This window comes from Manis pentadactyla, chromosome 14 (genome assembly GCF_030020395.1).
Source record: "Manis pentadactyla isolate mManPen7 chromosome 14, mManPen7.hap1, whole genome shotgun sequence".
In the NCBI taxonomy this organism is placed as follows: Eukaryota; Metazoa; Chordata; class Mammalia; order Pholidota; family Manidae; genus Manis; species Manis pentadactyla.
The window spans coordinates 35,819,609-35,842,799 of record NC_080032.1 but is presented as its reverse complement, the minus strand read 5'-3'; the positions used below and the strand labels follow the sequence as shown (position 1 = coordinate 35,842,799).

Sequence of the window (23,191 nt, the reverse complement as noted above, 5' to 3'; positions counted from 1 at the left end):
GGTTTTCACGGAATTTAGGATTGGAAAGTTGCAGGTAAGGGAGAAGATTGGGAGGTTGAAGGATATGAGTGGAATTTGAAGTTCAGAGAGAAGCATCTATAAGTAGCTGCTTGTATGGAAACTTAGGCTTAGTGGAGAGACCTAGGCTTGAGGAAACAGTTTGGGATTAATGAGAATTTATGAAAATTGACGCCATTGGAGTGTTAAGTGAGGGGAGATGAAGGTCCAGGTCAGAGCCCCGAGGAGGTGAGCAGAGAACGAAGAGTTCATGAAAGATATCACTGCAGCCAGACAGATATAAATAAAACCCAAAGGAAGTCAAGGGAAAATGTGTTTCAGGGACAAGGTATGGTCAGGTACTTAAGGCTGCAGAAACAGTAAGCAAAATGCAGCTGAGAACTGACCACTATAGCGAGCTGAAGGGAAGCTATGAGTAGCCCTGATGAGGATGGTTTCACTGAAGTGATGGGACAGAGGCCAGAAAGCAGTGGACCTCAGAGTACCGAAGGTGGGATCATGGAGACCACGAAAGTAGAATAATTTACGGCCATGAAGGGGAGGATGAGAAAATGAATTAAACACTTTCAAAACTGTTCCAAATCATTTTATTTGCTCTGCCTCCTTAAAATAATTCCCTCTTTTCAAAACGCTGAGCCTTCTCACTTGCCTTGTAATTCTTCTGTTTGCTGTTCCCAGAATGGACCAGTGGTGTGCTGATGGACATGACAAGGGGCCATCAGAGGGGGCTGGTGGGGGCAAGGGAGGAAATGGCTGGTATGATGGTGGTTGACCATGTCCAGGTCAGGCACAACAGACAAGGTCTCAGTGCAATTTATGACCCATAAATGGTCCTCAATACATTGTAGCTACATAAAAAGAGCCTGAAATAATTAAAGATGCACAAAAGGTATGTGTATGAGGATGTTCAATCACGGTATTATTTATTATAGTGAAAACCAAGAAAATACTCAAATGTCTAAGAACAGGAAAATGTTTGATTAAACATTAAAATTATTCTTTGAAGCATATTCAGTGTCAGGGGAAGACAAATTATTGAGTGAAAGAAGTCAGAATGCAAACCTACATATTGTCCATAGAATTCCAATTTGGTAAACTAAATAAAAATGCAGGGGGAAAAAGACAGATACCAAAGTACATTTGTCAAGACAGACTGATTAAGAGTGATTTTAATTTTCTTTAGACTTTCCACTGCAATGACCACCTACCCAAGTTTATAATTAGAAAACATATTAAAAGTGTAAAATGGAGCTAATGACACCTATCCCATAGGGTTGTTACCATAATTAAATGAGTTTATGCCTTGCCCACTGCCCGCTACACACATGGAACTTTATACAGACATGAATAAAAATGAGTTCCATGTCTCAATACTTGACGACTGATGGCCTTTTCAATCAATCTTCAAGTAATGATGGTAATAACGGAATGCCCAGTTCTCTCAAACCAAACGAAGCCAAGCACATGATGGCTGTACAGGAATTGAATGCCATCTGAAGAGGGGTAAAACAACATCTTCATAAGAAGATCAGAACGGATATGGGCCCATACTTCCCCTTGTTGATATGGCAGTAACGGTGGACATCAGAGGACTGGGTCAAAGGCTTGGTTCAGGGTAAAAAGCAGCCAGCACAGCTGGTTGGGAACACAGAGGGATCAGTAACAGATATACATTCTTAGAATCGGGCTTTGGCCCATGAGAATAGCAAATAATCAGTTTAACTTTAGCTGGTGACACGGGATCCCCTGGCCCACCATGGGCATGTCCTGCATTTCTGGCTCTGTTGGGTCATCTTGGCTCAACAGCAATGAACTTCTGTACCGAGCAGGGTGAGTCACAGATCCAACCACATCTGTTCTACCACTCACATACTCTCCGCTGCTGGTAAGTAAGTTCCCAGGGGAAATCTTTAAATCGAGCCTGTATATATTAATAACAGCTAGGGTGACCTTATAATTTATTATCCATGTAAGGACACTTTTGAAAATAAGAGGGAGCCTTGTTAATAATTACAGTGGGACAACCAGCATAAACACAAACTGTCCTAGGCAGACTGGAAGGCAGGGTCACATACCTCTCAGCTGGAACAGTAGTCCCTGGGAAGAGGAGCTATTCAAGGGTCAAAAGAAAAGAGAGCCTCAGAAAACAAAAATCCTTTAGTGTCTAGGTTTGAGTCCTATACTTACTAGCTGTGTGACTTTGGGCAAGTTACTTACTCTTACTCTTGCTATGCCTCAGTTTCCTCATCTGTAAAATAGGGAAAACAGCAGTAACTTTCTGTAGGGTTGTTGTGAAGATTAAATGAGTGAGCACAGGTAACAAGCTGTTAGCTGCTATTATCCTCTTCCTGAAGTTAAACATCTGAAGCACATGCTGAAGCCTTAATTACAGCTGTAGGCTTAAGGTTGGCAGAAGTGGTGGAGATGACCCACCAAGACTGACTGGGTCTTAGGGCTGGGAAGAGCAGCTCCCAGGAGCTGTGTGACTGAAGAAAATGCCCCACACCTCTCTGTCCCTCGGTTTCCTCATCTGAATGAAAAGAATAACAATACCCTCCTCACAGTATTGCTCTGAGGATTAAATAATAGATGGAGGAAAGCAATGGAAGAAGAGAATTTTAGAATTGTAAAGCTGCTCAATTATTTTTTTCATGTTCTCTTTTTTGTTTTTATTCAGTATTATTTTTATAAAGAAAACACCAATTTTACATATACAGCTTAATAAGTTTTGGTAAACTTTACTTTGGTAAAATACCACAAGCAAGGCATTGAACAGCTCTCCTAAACTATCTCCTTGCCCTCCCCATCTCCACCAGCAAACACTGTTCTACTTTCTGTTGCTGGCAGTTCGCTTTTTCTAGAATTTCATGCAAATGGAATAATACAGTATGCAACCTTTTATGTTTGGTTTTTTTCACTTAGCATAACATTATTGAAATTCATCGGTTTTACATGTATTAATATTTCATTCTTTTTATTGCCAAACAGTAATCCATGATATGGATGTACCACAATATTTTGATCCATTCACCAGTTGACGGACATTTGGGTTGCTCCAGTTTCTGCTTTTATGATAAAGTTGCAATGAACTTTATCCTAAGTGTACCCATTTTTGTGTGGCATGTGTGGGGAAAATGGAAATTCCTATGGCCAGGATCCTCACCTGACTCTAAACTACTTAATGATGTTATTGGCCTACTGCTAGGCTACTGCTTCCACACCCATAGGCAATAAGCTATTACTGAATGAGTCACTATGTAAAGAGCTATGCCCAGTGCTCTGGGTGGAGGCAGAGATGGAGGAGGATTATGGACCTGCAGACTGTTGGATGCAGATGTGATTCTAGTGCTCAACATGCTGCCGGGAGAATAAAGCCAGGTATAAACCCTTTTACCCCAAGAATGTTCCATTGTCATTTCTCAGTCTCACTGACTCCATAGCAAACTTGCCCGGGGCTGAAACCCTCAGGCAAGAAAGCATGTTTCTCCTGGGGCTGACACCTAGGTGCAGAATTGCTTGGATGTACGGTATATGCATATTAAACTTTGTTCAGTGATTTTGAAAGAAATGATTGGTTGATTCAGTGGAAATAGTGTGACATCAAGGTGAAGAAACCATGTTATTATCACTCTCTTATTAGAATTCCTGGGCAACTAGATACTAGTCATAGCCACAGATGGTACTCATTTGGTCCCACTAGTGCCAGGGACTGGGCTGAATGATTCACTGCATTATCCCATTCTGTCCTGTGACAACTCTACATATGGATTCGAATATTATTCCCAGGGCAGGTACAAGGTAGAGCTAATATTTGAACCCAGGAATTCTGGGTACAGATGCCATGGGCGTAATCACTAGGCACTATTGTGTTCCAGATGTTTCCTCCGAACACACAATCAAGCACAATGGCCTGCCCAGAGCTAGTCTCCCTGGAACTTAGGATCTTCAATTTCTAGCCCTTGCTCCCCCTGTTCTCTCTGTCTGTAATGGCCTCTCCTCCATTCCCTATTATCCCCATGAAACAAAATCCTTCAAATTCCACCCCAACTGCCACCGCCTCAGTAAGTCTCCCCAATCACCTTCCTGCTTTGTGTCATGGAAATGCGTTCATCCCTTACTTACCTGCCAACTCCCTGAGGGTGGGGATGAGTCCTCTATGCCTATCTATCAGTCATGTATCTACCCTCTCTCTCTCTCTGTATCTGAAGCATCCACAAGTCTGAGCACTGGACTTTGCACTACCCTTGGACAAAGAAATAAGTGAATGGCCAAGCTAGGTCAACGGTAATGAGCTCAAAGTCTTCCACATTCTTTTAGGAGACTGTGACCCAAATAAGTTCTATCAGCTGTGCAGGGGAAGGGCAGCCAGACCAGCCATGGCTTAGTGGGAGAAACCCTGTGGGTGCATCAGCAATAGGGAGATGGTGAGAGAGACACGAAGCCTCCAGGCCCCACGCCATCAACCCCACAGACCAGCCGCCAAGAGGAGCACCGCAGGGAACCTGAGCGGAGGCAGCTTGTTTCATCAGCATCCAGCCGGTTAAAAATAACTTCATTTAATAGTTTGAGTGAGATCACCACAGGGCTAGCAATTCACTGTCAGTGAAACAAAAGTACTGGAAGAAAGGGAGAAAAGTCTCCGTCTGTGAGGAACTCTATTTCAAAAGATGCAACACAGGAGGAAATTGCCTGAGCACTGCCTGGGCGCTGCTTTCCTCCCGGCCCTCCATGAGGCACACGTCTGCCCGTCTTTGGCATTACTGTTCGTCACTCTTCCCGTCTTGCCAAAGCGAAGCAGCGGCACAGAGTAAGGCCAGGGAACATGACAGGGAAAAGGCAGCCTTGGCAGGTGACACTGGCCGGCTGTGTGCTGACCCGGGCTCCTTGGCAAGCAGAAGTCGCCTGCTGACCGCGCCCTCAGAAAGGCCCCTGAGCAGGGCAGAGGAGCCTCACACGCTCCTTCCACAGGACGGGAGGCAGAGAAACAGGGCCAGAGCTTTCTGAGTAGCCCTGGGGAATCTATCCTGCTTCTCTACTCATTAACCTGTCTAGGTCTAGCATCTGTCTGGAGAGAGAGAAGCAAGCAAATGGGACAACATGAGAACAATGGTGAATCTGGATAAAGGGTTTTACAGGAATTCCTTATTCTTACGATTGTTCTGTGACTTGGTTAGAGTAACCAAGTTACAGAGAAGCCCAAGAGATAGCAGCCCTCTGACTCTAATGTTCCATTCGTGGCACACATGAAGCCTCCCCACAAATCAGGCCCTGCAGGACCAAGACTCCAGTCTTCTCCATATAAGCCCCTCCGTGTTGACCTGGAGGTGAGGGGAGGCCGGGCCAGCCTCCCCTAGTCCGCTCTGGGACACCGAGCTCTCACTCTGCCTGACGAATCACACATGGTGCTCGCCCCACTAAAATGGCATCCGTCTTCCCAGACATGTATGGGTTGTCATGCATGTACTTCATACACTGGCTCCCCGTGACTCAGAGCGTTTTTTGGGGGGTTTTTTTTTTTTCTTTTTCTGTTGTTGTTTTTGGAGGAGTATGTAGACCATTGTAATTTTTTGAGATTTTTAATTTTTATATAATCTCAAAGTAACAGAAAAATTGTAAGAATAGGAAATTCCGATAAAACCCTTTATCCAGGTTCACCAGTGTGATTTTGTTTTGTCCCATTTGCTTTATCATTTTTTTCTTTCTAGATAGATGAGAAATATAGTTATGCCTAGCTATAGATAGGTATATGGAGACACAAATGTATATCAGATATATGAATATGTATATATATGTATCTATATCTAATTATTTTCTGAACCATTGAGAATAAGTTGTATATATGATGTCCCTTTGTCCCAAAAATGTTGGTATGCATTTCCAAGAAAAAGGATACTCTTTTATATAAACCAGGATTTTAAGCATTGATACATCTAATTATCTCATTCATAATCCATATGCGATTTCATCAATTAGGGCCATTTTTTTCCTGGTCCAGGATTCAATCCAGGATCACAAATTACATTTCACCGTCAGGTTTTTTTTTTTAGTCTATTTAGTCTAGAACAGTTGCTTGGCCTTTCTTGCCTTTCTAATCCTTGACATTTTTTAGAGTATAGGCCATTCATTTTGTACGTTCTGCAGTTGGACTTCAATTAATATTTCCTTATGATTAGATTCAAGTTATCTATTTTTGACAGGAATATTACTGAACTAAAGGCATGTTCCTCTGAGGGCAATACAGCAGGAGGCACATTACACGGGTTTGGCAGTAACTCAGTTTTGGAGTTACTATTATGGCTTTGACCTTGGTGCCTGATGGGCTGTAAACAGATGTTTCCAACCTCTGGCTCCATAAACTGAAGTTGTGGCCCAAAGGGGCACACAATTGTGTATCTACAACCTGTTGGAAGTCTTGTGAGACAGGAAGCCCAGGCTAGCCTGTTGGATGTTGAGGAACACATGGGTCGGTGGCCCCCATCACCACAGCCAACAGCCAGCTGACTCTCAGTAGCAGGGCCACCTAACCAGCAGCTGACTGTAGACTCATGAGTGAGCCCAGCCTAAACCAGCATCAGAACACACATTACTAGTAAAAAAAAAACAGTGAACTAAATAAATAGTTCTTATTTTAAACCAGTACATTTTGGGGTTGTATGTTACACACCAAAAGCTAACGGATACCTCTTGTTCATGAGGAGAATGAGGTAAGACTCAGAAGCCCTACATATTCATTTGAGATTACTGAGGAAAGAAGATAGTGCTGTTTTTTTCTGACTCTGTCCTGTCTTCCTCAGGGATCTGAATCTTTGTCTATGATTGGATTCAAAGGATGGCTTTAGATTACTTCTGTGGATTTTAAAAACAAACCATTGTTCTCCCCAGGCTTTTCCAGAGAGAGGCCACATCCTTCAGTCATTCGATTGGATGGATACATGCTATCAGGAGACTCTCCCAAAGCTCTTCCATAGCGATCAGCAAATGAAAAATAAAGGAGCACCCCTGGAAGGAGACCCCATCACGGCAGAGAAGCCTATCACTGCCTCTGACCTGTTCCCTGGAGCTTACAATTTGGTGCCTCTGGGATGCAGCCTGAGGGTTTGTACTTCTACCAAGTTCACCTGGTATTTCTCATCAGCCAGGAGGTTTGGAAAACTGCACTAGAGAAGTAGTCCTCAGACTAGACTGCATGTTAAAATCACTGGGAAGCTTAAGAAACCCCAATGTCCAGAACATTTATATCAGAATTTTGAGGGCTAACACCAGGCATCAGTATTTCTTAAAATTTTCCAGATGAGATCCATGTGCAGCCAAGGAGTGCCTGTGCTGACCACTGTGTCCAGTGAGTAGGCAGCTGGCTTTCTCTCATTTGCATGAACGTTCACTTTGAAGAGCCTGTGTTCTGATAATGAAGATGTCTTTCTTTCAGCACCCATGAAATACAGCCCTGGAGATTCCTCACTACTTGGCTGATTTCCCAGAAGGAAGTTGAATTTTCCTTCCTAGGAGCAATTTCCTAAACCCTATGAGTTTTCTTTTGGGGCAAAAAAGATTTTTTTTCTTTTTAGTATGATCACGAAGAGAGATGAATGGGCAAGCTATATCAGCAACTACATCAGCTGCTGTCAGGGATCCGCCTGTAGTTCTGAGATACCTTTACCATTCCCATGCATAGGGGCTCCCGGTAGGACCTGTGCATCTTTGTTGGTGGTGGCACTCAGGCACCTGGAACCCTTTGCCTGGGCTCACAAAACCCAGAAGAACCTGGGAATTTACATCTCCCCAAAGCAGCCCTTAACCAATGAGTGGCAGGTGCAGCGTTATAAATACCCCTGCTCTCTCACTCCTGATCAGGAAAACTGTGGTGAACTACACTGTCTCGAGAGTTCCCCTGAAGGACTGAGCCAGTTATCCCCACCTCACCACCACTGTGCTTCTTGCTTAGTGTTGCACCACTGCTTGGTCTGCTTCCTTTCTCGGTCCACTTCCCCACTGCCCCATTGGCTTTCCTTTGGAAGACTTCCTGATACACCATATCTGGGGAACCCTCATCTCAAGGTCTGTTTCTAGAGAGCATGACCTAAGATGGCCAACCCCACGAGCACACCCTCCAGAACCTTCACTAAAGCTCTGGCACTGACCTTCATCCTTAATACAAAGGGCATTGTATGTGCCACCAGGAACCGGGTTGCTGGCAATTGTCACATCAACAGCTCTCCTGATGTGCTGTTCACCACTCCCCTTGCTACACACAGTTGTCCTGAAACAAAGATGACACTGGGTTAGAAGAGCTAACTAAAAACGGGAAAGAATAATTCTTTTCTGTTACCAGCTCTGCATCAACAGAGATTTTTATGATTCAGGAGCTTTGGCTGAAAACATCTAAATGAAAACACTCTCCCCAAAGGTCTAAACTCAGGAAGATAGAGTTGTGGTAACATGTATCATTTCAGGTTTCACTGTTGATTTCTTCTAGTATATGTTTGTTTTTTATTTAATAAAATTCTGCCTTTTCTTTATTAGTTCCCTTCTTTTTTGAGGGGGGGCATTTTGCTGTTCCTTTTCAGATTTCTTAAGATGGATCGTTAATTAGTCCACGAACCTTTTCCTTTTTTAACACAAACATTTAGTGCTTTACTCTTCTCTCTAGGTATAGCTTTAGTAGTACTCCATGAGTTCAAATATGTTATACTTTAATATTATTTGGTTCTACATACATGTTAATTTCCATTATAACTTATTTTTGCACCATAATTTATTTAGAGGTATCTTGTGTAAATGTCAAATAGTAGAATTCTAAAATCCATCTTATAATCTCTGTTTTCTAAATGGAGCATTTCATCTACTTCATTTAATCACAGATTTCTTTGAGTTTAAATCTGCCATTTTCTATTAGTCTGCCCATTCTTTCTTCCTTTCTTCCTCTCTTCTCTTTTCCCTATTTAGATGGTTTGAATTCTTTTCTTTTCCTTTTTTTTGGCATTCCTGTTTCCTCTGTATTGATTTGGGAGCTATATATCCTTTTGCTATTCTTTTTTTTTAATTGCGTTATCATTGATGTACAATCTTATATTGATTTCAAATGTACAACACAATGATTCAACAGTTACCCATATCATCAAATATTCACCCCCTCCAGTGTGGCCACCATCCGTCAGTGTAGAAAGATGCTACAAAATCACTGACCATATTCTCCATGTTGTACTACCATCCCTGCAAACAACTTATACTGTGATTGCAAATTATTGTGACCCCTTACCCCCCTTACTCTCCCCCCTCCTTTTGCTCTTCTTTTAGTTGTTACCCCAGAGTTTATAAATGCTTCCTTGACTTATTAAAATTTTTATTACTTTTATCCTCTTCCCCAACAACACAACTTAAAATACTTAAAATACGATTGTAGTAACATACTTAAAATATTTCCTGGCTTATACACAATTTTTTTAGTGTCTCATATTATTACTGCTTTATATAATTACATAATTTCAATTTACCCCCATATTTACTCTTTCCATTCATCCTTTTTTGCCTCTCCAGCCTTCCACCTGCAATTATTTTCCTCCTGCCTGAACAGTACCCTTGAGTGTTTCTTGTAGTGTAAATCTGATATAATGAATTTTCTCACCTTTCATCTGTCTGAAAATGTATTTATTTTACCTTTATTCTGGGAAGATATTTTCACTGGGTATAGAATCCTAGGTTGGCAGTAATTTTCCTTCAGCACTTTGAAGGTTATCCCTCAATTGTCTTTGGGCTTTCATTGTCAGTTTGCTGTCACTCCTTTGATGGTACTCTTTCTTTTTCTTATTATTACTTTTAATATTGATTTCTTCATATTTGATTCTTATCAGTTTTCCCATGATGTGCCAAGTTGTGAATTTCTTCTTATTTGTCTTCCTTGGACTTTGTAGGGCTTCTTGAATCTGTAACTGGGTGTTTTTCATCAGTTGTGGATAAGACTCATATGCTTTTGCTCTATCTTTCTCTTCTTTAGAATTCCTACATGTATCTTCTTTGTCTTTTAACTATATTTTTCATCTTTTTTTCTTCTGCTCTTTATTCTGGATATCTTCCAGTTCACTAATTTTCTGTTTGGCTCTTTTCAACCAGCTATTAAAAGTATCCATTACACTCTAAATTTCAGTTACTGTATTTTTCACTTCTAGAGTTTCCATTTGGTTATTTTTAGTTTTCAACCTCCTGTCAAAATTCTCCTCCTTGTTTTTGTATCTTCAAACATTTTAAAGGGTTATTTAAAATTTTTCATCTACCAATGTTAGTATCTAGAGTTTCTATTGGCTATTTTTATTCTTGTTGCTTTGTCTCCTCATGTGACTAGTTATTTTATATTGTGTGACAACATGATAGTAGCAGAGTTATGAAAAATATCCACACTGATTACACTATGGAAAAACATGCATGGAACATATTTTGTCTACTTAGGAAACTGTATGTAAAATATAAGGCAGAGAGGGCCAGTGTTCTAGGTTCACTAAAAATATCTGGAAATAGCCTAAGTGTCCTCTTTATTCAATTGATGTTTTAGAGATGTGAGTAAGCATGGTTGTGTGTTTTCTTTGGCCATTTGCCAGCCAGACATCTTCAGGGTCATTATCAACCAAAGTAGTTCTTGGAGCCAATATTGCCTGTTCAAATTCCTGTGGCATGATGAAGAATATGGAATGGCTCCTGCCTTCTCTGCATATGACTTAAAGAGGTAGTCTGCAGAATTAATGGTGAGTTTGTGCCTAGTTGGCTACAAGAATAACTTTTCAACAAGGATTTTGTGGGTTAGGAACTCAGATGAGGCACAGTAGGAATGGCTTGCCTTGTCTCTGCTCTATATTGTCTACAGCCTGAGCTAAGAAGACTCATAAACTGGTGATAAACACAACAGTTGGGGGCTAGAATCACCTGAGGCATCTTCACTCACATGTCTGGCAGTTCATGCTGACTATTGACTGGGACATTGTGTGGGGCATCACCATGTGGCCTGGGCTTCCTCACAGCATGGTCCTCTCAGGATAGTCAGACTTCTGACATTTCAAAAGTGAGTGTCTGCAGAAATCCAGGTATGGATTTTTCTGACCCAATCTCAGAAGTCACATGGTATCACACCTGCTATATTCTGTCAGCTGAGGAGTACCCTGCTATCCCTGATTCAAAGGGAGAGGACATAGACTCTATTTTTCAATGGGAGTCAATGTGAAAGAATTTGTGGCAATATTTTAAAACTTCCATACTATCTTCCTGTTCATATGTACGCAGATAAATAAATGCAGAGAAAAAGAGATAAAGAATACACACCAAACAGTTAAGAGTCATTCACCTCTGAAGTAGGAAAAACGAGACACTCAGTTTGTACTTTATACCTATCTATGACTTGAAATGTTAACAAGCATGTATTTTTTTATAAGTTAAAAAGGAAATTCAAAATAACAGAGTAAGGAGGAAAAACTGACAGAACTCAAGAAAAGTATATGAGAACTCAAGACAAGAATGCACTGGAAGCCACTGCCAATGTGCTTTGCCTATCCCGGCACTTCAGCAGAACAGTTGTTGAGACCCATATAAACCCCAGTGTGGCAGCAGGGACAAGTTGGAAGGGCAGCTCCCCTCGCTTGCCTGACGTACCCCAGTGTGCCGTCTGCCAACCAGCCCGTGGCACACACTGCAGAAGCACAATCCTGGACCACCCTTCGCAGCTCGTCCGCGGACACCAGGTGAGCATCCCTGCTCCTGCAGGAAAGGCGAGCTGCCTCCAGTTCCAGGCCCTGAGAGCCATCCTGAGACTCCAGCACAAAGAGCTTCCCTGTGTGGGGACAAACACAAACACAGGCTGACTCCAGGATCCATGGGAATTTAATCCCAGCAAACGTTCTCTCTGGCAGACGACTGTCAGATCACTTAGTTTCCTACTTGCCCAAAGACCCAAGAGCAACTACCCGCATTGCACTTATCCTTGGGATCACGTGATGACAACTGCACGGTGTTTCAATCCATTTTTTGCTCTTGTCTTCTTTCCACCACCATCACACACATACATAAACTTGCAAACCTGGGACTCAGGATGAGAGTGAACCAGGATAAACAATATCCTTTCCACTCATACTCAAGAGACTTTTGGAAGAGATGTCTTAGTGCTAGGAACCCAAGTACTAATCCTCATTGGGAATTGCAGTCCTAACAAAAATTGATATCTAAGATACTTCAAGCCATGGATTTAGCTTAAAGTGGTCTGAGACTGATAGGAACAAATATAAATCTTCTCTGATGGAAAAATGTACCTGTGTTTTATGCTTCAGGATATCCTGTGCAAATACTTTTTTCAAAGGCAATGACCACCACAGTAAAATACAGCTAAGTGTACAAGGAAACAAAGCAGCATGACTGAGAAGCAACAGATAAAACATGCAGCAGAAACTAACCTAAAAATAAGTCTGATTTGGTCTTAATGGGCACAGATTATAAAACAATGGGGTACAGTGTTTAAAGGAATAATATACAAGCTGAAAAATACCTGCAAAGAACAGGAAACTATAAAAAGTGGCTTTGCTGATTTGAAAAAGAACCCAATAGATTTCTAGAAGTTAAAAGTACAACAATAAGTTTAAAATGCAATGGATGTTTTTGGCTGCATTATCAGACACAGTTGAACAAGGAACGTATCCTTGAAAAAGAACCTGGAAGAAATCATCCAAAATGTAGTAAATAAACAAAAAAGATGGAAAATATTAGGACAATAAAGAGACATGGAGGAAAGAATAAGGGTTAACATGTACTTTAATCAGAATTCCCATAAAGAAGAGAGAAAATGAGGTGGAAGCAATGTCTAAAGACAAATGCCTGAGAATTGTATACAGCTGATAAATATTCTAATACATAAATTATGTCCAACAACAAATCCCAAAGTAGAAAAACAATTCTATAAGGAGATACATAGCAGTGATGTTGCAGAACAGTAAAGTCAAAGGGAACATTACCAAAGCAGACAGAGAGAAAGGACAGAATACTTTCAAAGTACCAGCAGTTAGACTGACTTCTAAAATAGTAGCAATGGAAGCAAAAATACAGTTATTATAAGAAAATAGCTCAAATTTAGAATTCTATACTCAATGAGAATATATTTCAAGAACAATGGTGAAGGAAACATATTTTTTCAGATAAGCCAAAAACCAAGACAGTCTACTATCAGCAGATCCTCCTTGTAGGAAATATTAAAAGTATTTCAGGAAGAAAGAAAATCATCTAAGAGGCAGGAAGGAATGAAAGGGAGGGAAATCAATATGTGATTAAATATAAATGAATATTGATTACATGAAGTAGCACCTGACAGCATACACATTCTTCCCAAGTGCACATGGAATATTCTTCAGGATAGATCTTAGAGTAGGCCATAAAATAAGCCTCAATATATTTTAAAAGATTAAAATTGTATAAAGTATGTTTGCTAATTGTGATGGAATGGAATTGGAAATTAATAACAGAAATAAATTGAGAAACTCATAAATAGGTGGAAATGAAGCAATGCACTCTTAAATAACAGATGAGTCAAAGGAGAAAGTATAAGTGAAATTAGAAAATACTTCGAAATGAATGAAAACAGAACATACCAAAACTTACTGGATTCAGCCATTGCACTGCTTAGAGGGAAATTTATAATTGTAAATGCCTACATTAGAATAAGAAAAAATATCTCAAATAAAAATCCTAACCTTCACTTTAAAACACTGGAAAAGAAGAGCAAAATAAGTCCAAAGCAAACAAAGAAAGGAAATAATAAGAATCAGAGGAGAAATTAATGAAACAGAAAAGGAAAAACAATAAGAAAATCAGTAAGAACGAAATGTTGGACTTTGGAAAGATCAACAAAATTGACAGACATTTAGCTAAAATGACCAGGAAAATAAAGAAAGAAGACTTAAATCATTAAAATCAGGATGACAGAGCAGACATTATTCCAAACTTACAGAAATAGAAAAGATGATAAAGTACTATTATAAAATGTATGACAACAAATTAGATAACTTAGGTGAAATGAAAAAATTCCTAGGACACAATAACTGAAATTGACTCAAAAAGAAATAGAAAATTTGAATAGACCTATAAGAAGTAGAGATTGAATTAGTAACTTAAAAATTTCCCACAAAGAAAAACATAGGTTCCAGTGGCTTCACTGGTAAACTCTACCAAACATCTAGAGAGGAATTACTACCAGTTCTCTACAAATTCATCTAAAGAAACAGAACAGGATGGAACACCACCTCCCAACTCATTCTATGAGGCCACCATTGCTCTGACACCAAAACCAGACAAAAGACATCACAAGAAAAGGAAACTACAGGCCAATATCTCTTATGAATATAGACACAAAAATCCTCAACAAAAGACTAGCAACCAAATCTAGCAGCAGAAAAAAAGAACTATATTCCATAACCAAGTAGGCTCTATCCCAGGAATACATGATTGGTCTAACAACCTCAAGTTAATTAACATAATATACCATCTCAATAAAATAAAAAACTACATGATCATTTCAATAGAAAAAGCACTTGCCAAAATTTATCAATATTTTATAATAAAAACATTGAACAAATTAGGAATGAAGGGGGATTTTTTCAACCTGATAAAGAGCATCTAGAAAAAAAATGCCATAGCTAACATCATACTTAATGGTGAAAGTCTTGTCAACAAGGATGTCTACTTATGCCATTTCTACTCAATATTACACTGGTGGTGCTAGCCAGGACAATTAGACAAAAAACTGAAATGCAAGACATCTGGATTGGATAGAAGAAGTAAAACTATCTCTGTTTGCAAATGACATGATCTTGCATATAGAAAATCCTAAGAAATCTACTAAAAAACTGCTAGAACTAGTTCAGCAAGGTTGTATTATATAAGATCAATATGCAAAAAACCAATTGTATTTCTCTACACTTGCAATGGACAACCCAAAAATGAAAGTACAACAATTCCATTAAAATAGCACCAAAAAGAATAAAATACTTAGAATAAATTTAACACAAATGTGTAAAATGTATATTCTTAAGATCACAAAACACTACTGAAAGAAATTAAAGACCCAAATAGAAAGACATTCCATGAATTGTTAAGATGGCAATTTCTCCCAAATAGATCTATAGATTCTGCATTATTTCCATCAAAATCCCAGCTGCTTTTGTTGATCTTAAAATTCATGTGGAAACTAAAGGGTCCCAGAATAAGTTGCAGGTCTCATCTTTCCTGATTTTAAACTCATGACAAAGCTACAGTAATCAAGACAATGTGGAACTGGCATAAGGACAGACTTACAGGCAAACGGAATTGAGATTCCAGAAATAAACCTTCACATTTACAGTCGATTGAGTCTCAACATGGGCATCAAGATCATTCAGTGGGGGAAAGAAGAGTCTTTTCAAGAAATGGGGCTGGGATAACTGGATAGTCACATGCAAAAGAATGAAGTTGGATTCCTGCCTCATGTTCTACACAGAAATTAACTCAAAGTGAATCAAACACCTAAATGTGAGAGCTACAACTATAACCCTTAGAAGAAAACATAGGAGGAAATCTTTGACCTTGTATTATGCAACTGTTTCTTAGATGTAACATCAAAAAAGCACAAGCAACCAAAGAGAAAATAGGTAAATTGGACTTTGTCAAAATTAAAAACTTTTTGCTTTGAGGGCAAAATCCAGAAAGTGAAAGGACAACCCACCAATGAGAGAAACTTTTTGCAAATATATGTCTAATAAGAAAGTTGTACATAGACTAGGTAAAGAACACCAACAACTCAACAAAAACCAAAAAACAGACTGATTAAAAAGTGGGCAAAGGACTTGAAAAGACATTTCTCCAAAGAATAAGTACAAATAGCCAACAGGACATGAAAAGATGCCCAGTATCAGTAAATATAAGGGAAATGAAAATCAAAACCACAGTGAAATACCACTTGATACCCATTAGGATGGCTGTTATTAAAAAAATACCAAGTTTTGACAAAGATATGGAGAAATTGGGACCTTTATGCATTGTCAGTGAGACTGCAAAATGGTGCAGTTGCTCTGGAAAACGGTATGGTGATTCCTCAAAGAATTACATGTAGCATCACTATATCATCTAATAATTCCACTTCTGGGTATATGCTGAAAGAAGTAAAGGCAGCGACTTGAATGATTTGTACATGTTCATAGCAGAACTATTCAAAATAGCCACAGATAGAAACAACTGAAGGATCCATCAACAGATGAATGGATAAACAAGCTGTGGTGAGTATATATGTCAGAATATTACTTTGCCTTGAAAAGGATGGATATTTTGACACATGCTATAACATGGATAAACCTGAAGACATTACATTAAATGAAATAAACCAATCACAAAAGGATAAAAAATGTACGATTCCATTTCTATGAGGTTCCTAGAATAGTCAAATTCATAGAGACAGAAAATAGAAATGTGGCTACTGGGGGCTCAGGGGGAGGGAAATTAGGAGTTATTGTTTAATGCCTACAGGATTTCAGTTGGGGAAGAGGAAAAGTTCTGAGATGGATGGTAGTGATGGTTGCACAACAATGTGAATGTACTTAATGCAAACTGTGTATTTTTAAATGGTTAAAACAATATAAAAATGGGCAAAGGATCTGAACAGATATTTCTTCAAAGAAGGTATACAAATGGCCAATACATGAACCGATGCTCAAAATCATTCGCCATAAGAGAAAGGCAAATCAACACCACAATGAGATATTACTTCATACCCACTAGGATGGCTATCACCAAGAAGACAGGTAATAAGTGATGGTGAGGGTGTGGAGAAACTGGAACCCTCATATACCGCTGGTGGAAATGTAAAATAGGGCAGCTGCTTTGGAAAACCATCTGGCAGTCTCTCAAATAATTTAACATAGAGTTACCATATGCCCCAGCTGAATACCCAAGAGAACTGAAAACACATGTTTATGTAAAAACTTCTATGAATGTTCATAGCAGCATTATTTACAATGAATAACAAATTAAAATTTGTAATAGCCACAAAGTAGAATTAATCCAATGACCATCAACTGATAAATGGATCAACAAAGTATGATATATCCATTCAGTGGAATATTTTTTGGCAATAAAATGAACTACTTGTACAGGCTTCAAATGGATGAATCTTGAAAACATTGTATCAAGTGAAAGAAGCCAGTCACAACAGCCCATACATTGTATGATTCCACTTACATGAAACGTCCAGAACAGGCAAATTTATATAGACAGAAAGTAGGTAAGTGTTTGCCTAGGACTTGGAGGGCTGGGGAGAAAGGAGGAATGAATGCTAAAGGAAACAGGGTTTATTTTGGAGTAATAAAAGTGTTCTAAAATTGTGTGTGGTGATTCATAACTCTGTGAGTACACTAAAAACCACTGAATCATCCACTTTAAATGGTTGAATTGTATGCTATATGAATTATATTTCAACAAAGCTGTTATTTCAAAAGGCATTGCTAAAAAAGAACAGGTTCTCTTATAATAACAGTTATTTCATGAGTTAATGTAAAAGAATTTTGAACACAAATAACTCTACACTCTAAAAAGGTAAGATTAATAAAACTACAAGGAGAAATAGAAAAATCCACAATGCTTATGGAAATTTTAACCACTATCTTCCTCAGTAATTGATAAAAGAGAAAAATAAAGAAAAAGGGATATGGAAGATTTAAACAACAAAATTAACATGCCTGACATAAGGATCAATGTGTAGTACTGCACGCTACAGAATACACATTTTAGGCACACACAAGACATTTGTAAAATTGTTCAGGTGCTGAGCTATAAGACAAATTGAAAAAATTTCAACAGACCCACATTATACAAAGCATGTTTTAAAACCACAATACAAACAACCTAAAATCACTTGTTTTATTCATCAAACACGTAACAATAGTATTTATTATGGGCCAAATTGCCTTACAAATACTCATTAAATTAATCCTTATACCAACCGTATGATGTAGGTATTATTATTATTATCTCTATTTTATAACCTATTAACTATAATATCTATTATCTCTATTATCTATAATCTATAGATAGTCTACAATCTGTGGATAATATGTAACATATAATATCTATTATCTGTATTTTAAAGTTAAGGTTTAGTATTAATGATTTATCCAAAATCACACAGCTGGGATAAAAAAAATGACCCCATGTCAGTAAGCATAACCACTGTGTTACACTGACTCTCAATAACAAGGGAATAACCAGGAAGATCCCCTTGTGCATGGAAATTACAAAATATGCTTCTAAGTGAACTATGGGTTCAAAAAAGAAACCACAGTGGAAATAAAACATTTTTACCTAAGTGACAAAAACTGTGGAGAAACTAAAGTATGTGTAAGGGAAATTTATAGCCTCGAACGCTCATTTTACAAAAGAATGATTGATAATCAATGTTCTAAGTTTCTATCTCAGAAAGACTGAAAAAAGAACACAGAATTAAAGAATATAGAACTAAAGAAGTAGAAAGAAGGAAATAATAAAGATACAGCAGAAACCAACTGAAATGGAAAGCAGATGTACAGTAGAGAAAATAAGGCCAAATATTGCTTCTTTCCAAAGAATGATAAAATTGATAAACGCCTAACAAGTTGGATCAAGACAAAAACAGAGAAAATACAAATAATTAGTATCAAGAACGGAAGGGGACATCACTACAGATCCTGTGGACACTGAAAAGATATAATGAGATCATTATGTTATGTATGTACCCTACATTTGACAATTTAGATGAAGTGGACAAATTTCTTTAAAAACCAAACTTAGCAGAACTGACACAAATAAATAAGAAAATCTTAATATTTCTTTATCTTCTAAAAAAATGTAATTCATCATTTAAACTCTACCCATGAGAAAAACTTCAAACACACAGGACTTCACTACCAAACACTAAAAACAAGCAAACAAAACAAAATAAAACTCACAGAAACCTTTTCAGAGAATAGAAGAGGGAAGAACTTCCTAATTTATTTTAGGAACCGTCATAATTTTGATGACACTACCTGACAAGAATACTATAAGAAATGAAAAATTATAGGCCAAAATAGTTCATGAACATGGGCTCGATCCTAAATCTGTTTCCTTCACTCCCAACTCAGTTCTAGGTCATCTCTTCTCACTCTAAAACCTTCCTGTAGGATTCCTTCCACACATACGTTTTCAAAGAATATCCTTACACAGATGACAGCTTTTCCTCATCAGTCCAGACCCTTTCCATTTACCCCCATCCACCTCTTCACCCCACCCTCTCTCACCTGGACAACTGAAGTAACATCCTGTATGGTCTTTGTATAACCAGTCTTGCCCTGGTGCCATCTATTCTCACTGTATCAGAATCAGGATGATCTTTTCAAAATGCAGATCTGATCAGTCACTGTACTACTGGAAGACATTCATTGGCTTCCTTTTCTTCTCTGGATTAAAACAAAGCTTAGCCTATGAGGCCCTGCATCATCACACCCATACCAGTTTCTCTAACATCATCTCAAACCATTTCTCCTTGGACCTCTGGCTCCAGCCACTCTCTCATCACACGTCCCATTTTCTCTGCCCCTCATTTTCTTTGCACACACTATTCTCTACCCAGACACTCTTTTTTACCCCTCTTTGCCCAGTAAATTTTCACTCATTTTTCAGATCCTCCTACACCAAATCAAAATCTCCCAGTATGTGCTTTCATAATACCTCAATCCTTTAATCTTATCACTTATTTAAACTGCAATTTCACATTCATTCATGTAATTATATGCTTAGTGGCTTTCCCTCCTACCCCCTCACTGGATTTTAAGCTCCCTGTTAGGAAGGACCTGTTTCTCCTCACTATTGTGTCCTCAACACCAGGACAGTAGCTAGCATATAATACTCAATAAATCATCTGTCAAGTTAATGAATCTTTTCCTGTAATCATTACCCAAACCCAGTTAATTTGCATTCAGCTAATTGAAGAGTTTTCAGTTTCAAAAGTACTTTAAAATTGCAATAGCAGGTCTCTGTATGTGCGAAATGCATATGTAAACTAAATAATTTTCATTTGACTTTATCTCCTTGACTTATTCTTTAATAAGTCCATAGGGTTTTTAATAACCCCAATTCTCTCTCTTGCAACATCTGTAACCCATCGTAGTTCGTAGTTTAGCTAAACATTTCTCCTTCCTCTTCCATTGCTGTAGAACACAAATAACTAAATGTGGAAAATGGTGGTAGTTAAGCACATATTTAGTACAGGAAAGAACCCTTTCATAATATAGGTTATAATTCTTCAATGGCTTTATAATAAAAGTTGGAGCTCAGCAAATAGAGCTTCTTGAATGCAAGTATATAATTCTCCGTTGGGAAGGAGGAGAGGAGGAAAGAAAAGACAAGGAAGAAACAGATATTTCTGGCAAGTGGTAGTAAGAAAACGTACTCTGGTGCTATTGTTACATTTTCCTTGTCCAATGATATTTCTACCTTTAATTTTCTATGACCCACATCAAGCCAGAGAGGCACAAAATATTGATCCATATCCATCTGGCATTGCATTTAAGCAGTTAAAATAGGGTGAGACTAAAGCCTTGTGACTTGCAGAGATATTTCTTTACAAGGATTTAAAGTTGGTACAATAGTATACATTGTTCAAAAGTTAATACTTGCTCCAATTTATCCTACTTGCCTTATTTAAAATCGGCTTAATTTTTCCTGACTCAATTTCAGGCAAAAAACAAGAAAAATAACTGCAGTAAAGAATTAACAGTGGATTGGCTGCTAATAGGTAGGGGTTTCTTTTTGGGTGATGGAAACGTTCAGGAATTGATAGTGGTGATGACAGTGGTGATGCACAATGAATATACTAAAAACCACTAAATTGTACTTTTTAAAATGGTAAATTTTATGTAAATCAGACCTCGATTAAGAAATTAACAGCGATCACTAGGAGCTTTCGAATTAAAAATGTTTTCTTTTCTAACACTGTCTGAGGATATGGAGAAATAACACATTCATCCTTAATTAGAAGCAAAGAGTTCTTCAAGTTGGCACTTCGGACAAAGAGCGCACCAAAAATTCTAAGATAGTATTTGGAGGTTTTTTCTTGCACTCCTTTCCCTAACCATCATTATTTTGTTGTTGTTAAGTCTTCTAGTTTCACCTGATATTGTTTGCTAAATAGCAATGACATTTTAAAATATACAGAGCATCCTAAATCAGCCAAGTTTTTCTCCTTCATCAATCTAATTTGTCCCAAGCTTGGATTTATTAGAAACCCTTCATGGATGGGAGAACTGCTGGCTTCTTTTCTTTCAAATTCTCCTGCACCAAGTCGGGGAGGGGGGTTGGGTTGTTCCAAAATCAAAATTCAGCTGAATTAGCATTTCGAAAGTGAGTTGATGTAAGGCTTTGATCCTGCTAATTCAAGGGAACTACTGAAAGCTGAATTCAGGTTCAAAAACCAAACAGAAAGGTGGGTCAGTTCTCAGAACTTGCAATAATCTGGTCCTTGCTGATTTCTGTAGCCTCTTGTTGAACAGCATCCTTACCTCGCACTCCCGGCTACAGCCCCTGTCTGTCTTGATTCTTCCTGCACCCACAGGGCCTTTGCATGTGCTATTCCTTCTCCCCAGGGCACTCTCTTCTCTCCTTTGGCTACTTGGTTCCCACCCATCTTTTCGACCTTTCCGGACCAAGCCTACATACTGAGGAGGTCTTATAATCACGACAGCAGGAGCGCATTTAGTAGATGCTGAAAACTACCCCTTGGCAGAGGAAGCTCTCGGGCACCCTAGAAGTGACTTCATTTTAAAGACCTTTCCTGGAGATCCTGGGAAAGCTGGCGGCGGGACTCAGGACCCACGCACCGGCTTCCTCGCGTGCGCGAAGACCTGCTTCCTGGGCGAGGAGTAGGAGCCAGCCGGGCCTGCGGGCTGCCAGGGAACGCGCGGTCGCAGGCTCCCGCCCCGGGTGCTTGGGTCCTGGCTGGTCCGAAGGGGCGCCTCCTCGAGCTGCGCTTCCACCCCCTACCCCGCGGCCCCCGAGCCCTCGAGGACACTCACCGTCCGCCCGCACCTGGAGGCGCGCCAGACCAAGCGCGAGCAGCGCCGCCGCCCAGAGCCGGGCGCGCGGGCCGGGCCCCTCTGCAGCCATGGTCCGGGCGTCCGGGGCCTCCGGGTTCGGGCTCGGGCTCGGGCTGCGGTCTGGCTGCCGCGCCACCGCCCCGCGTGAGCCGCGCTCTGCTCTGTTCGGCTCCGCGGCGCGCGGCGCTCTCCTCCGCTGGACTCCGCACTGTGCTCTGCTGTGCGCTCCGCTCCCCTCCGCTCCTCCGCTCGCGATGGCACTGCGCTCTCCTCCGTGCCCGGCTCCGAGCCCCGCTCCGCTCTGCTCCCCTCCTCGCTTGGCGCCCCACGCCTGAGGGAGAAGCGCCGGGCCCGGGAGGCTGCGAACGCCGGAGCTGCCCTGCGCCGCGAGCTCCCGGGGGTCTTGTCCGAGGCGTCGGGTTGGCGGCTGCGCCCGGCTCCGCCTTCGTGCCGGGCACCTGGAGACCTCGGTGCAGAAGACGGCCAGCGCCCCGGGCGGCGGGGGCGGGAGCGCAGAGAGCCGGCTGCGAGGACCCCCGCCTGCTGGGGACCCTCCGCGCGAGGGTGACGCAGTCCAGGAGGCCAAACCCCTCGCGAGGACCGTGGAAAACCAATGCCTGACTGCCTGACTCTGTTCTGTGCCTCTTGACTTTCCAGCTGGCGACCTCCTACGGAGGAGGCACCCTTTTACGAAAAAGAAGGCTCTAACTTGCCAACCCCAGTCTAGGAGAGAAACACACGGAATAGAGAGACTCTTCTTCCCTAAGAGCGTAGCTTAAGTCACTCAGAAGGAGTCATTTTGGGGACGCTTCCTTCACGACTTTTCCAAGGACACCTAACATTTCTTAAAGAACATGTGCTGGAGAGGGATCAGATTCGGGTTGTTTCCGCTTGGGCTGCAAATCTACGTTCTAAATTAAGTGTCCCAGTGAATTCTGCTGTAGGGGTCCCTGCACTGAATTAATTCGTTCCTCTAGCTCACCCCCTCTCTGTCCTGTCTCCCAGCATCAGCACTCTCAGTTTGCATACTTCATAGAGCATAACAGCAGTCAGCATCGAATAACTGGGCACCGGTGGCACTC

The 23,191-nt window shown here is 40.2% G+C and overlaps 1 protein-coding gene across 1 annotated transcript in view; it reads right to left on the bottom strand.

The window, feature by feature from the left end:
* The window catches only part of SUSD5 (sushi domain containing 5), a 48,448-nt gene extending 25,527 nt beyond the window's left edge, over positions 1-22,921 (bottom strand). Inside the window, exons 1-3 of the mRNA XM_036892185.2 lie at positions 22,089-22,921; positions 11,650-11,827; positions 8,157-8,275 (exon numbers count right to left, since the gene is read on the bottom strand). Coding sequence (XP_036748080.2) covers positions 8,157-8,275; positions 11,650-11,827; positions 22,089-22,179 — 388 coding nt within the window. The 5' untranslated portion in view covers positions 22,180-22,921. The remainder of the gene's footprint in view (positions 1-8,156; positions 8,276-11,649; positions 11,828-22,088) is intronic.
* Between the last annotated feature and the right edge of the window lie 270 nt (positions 22,922-23,191).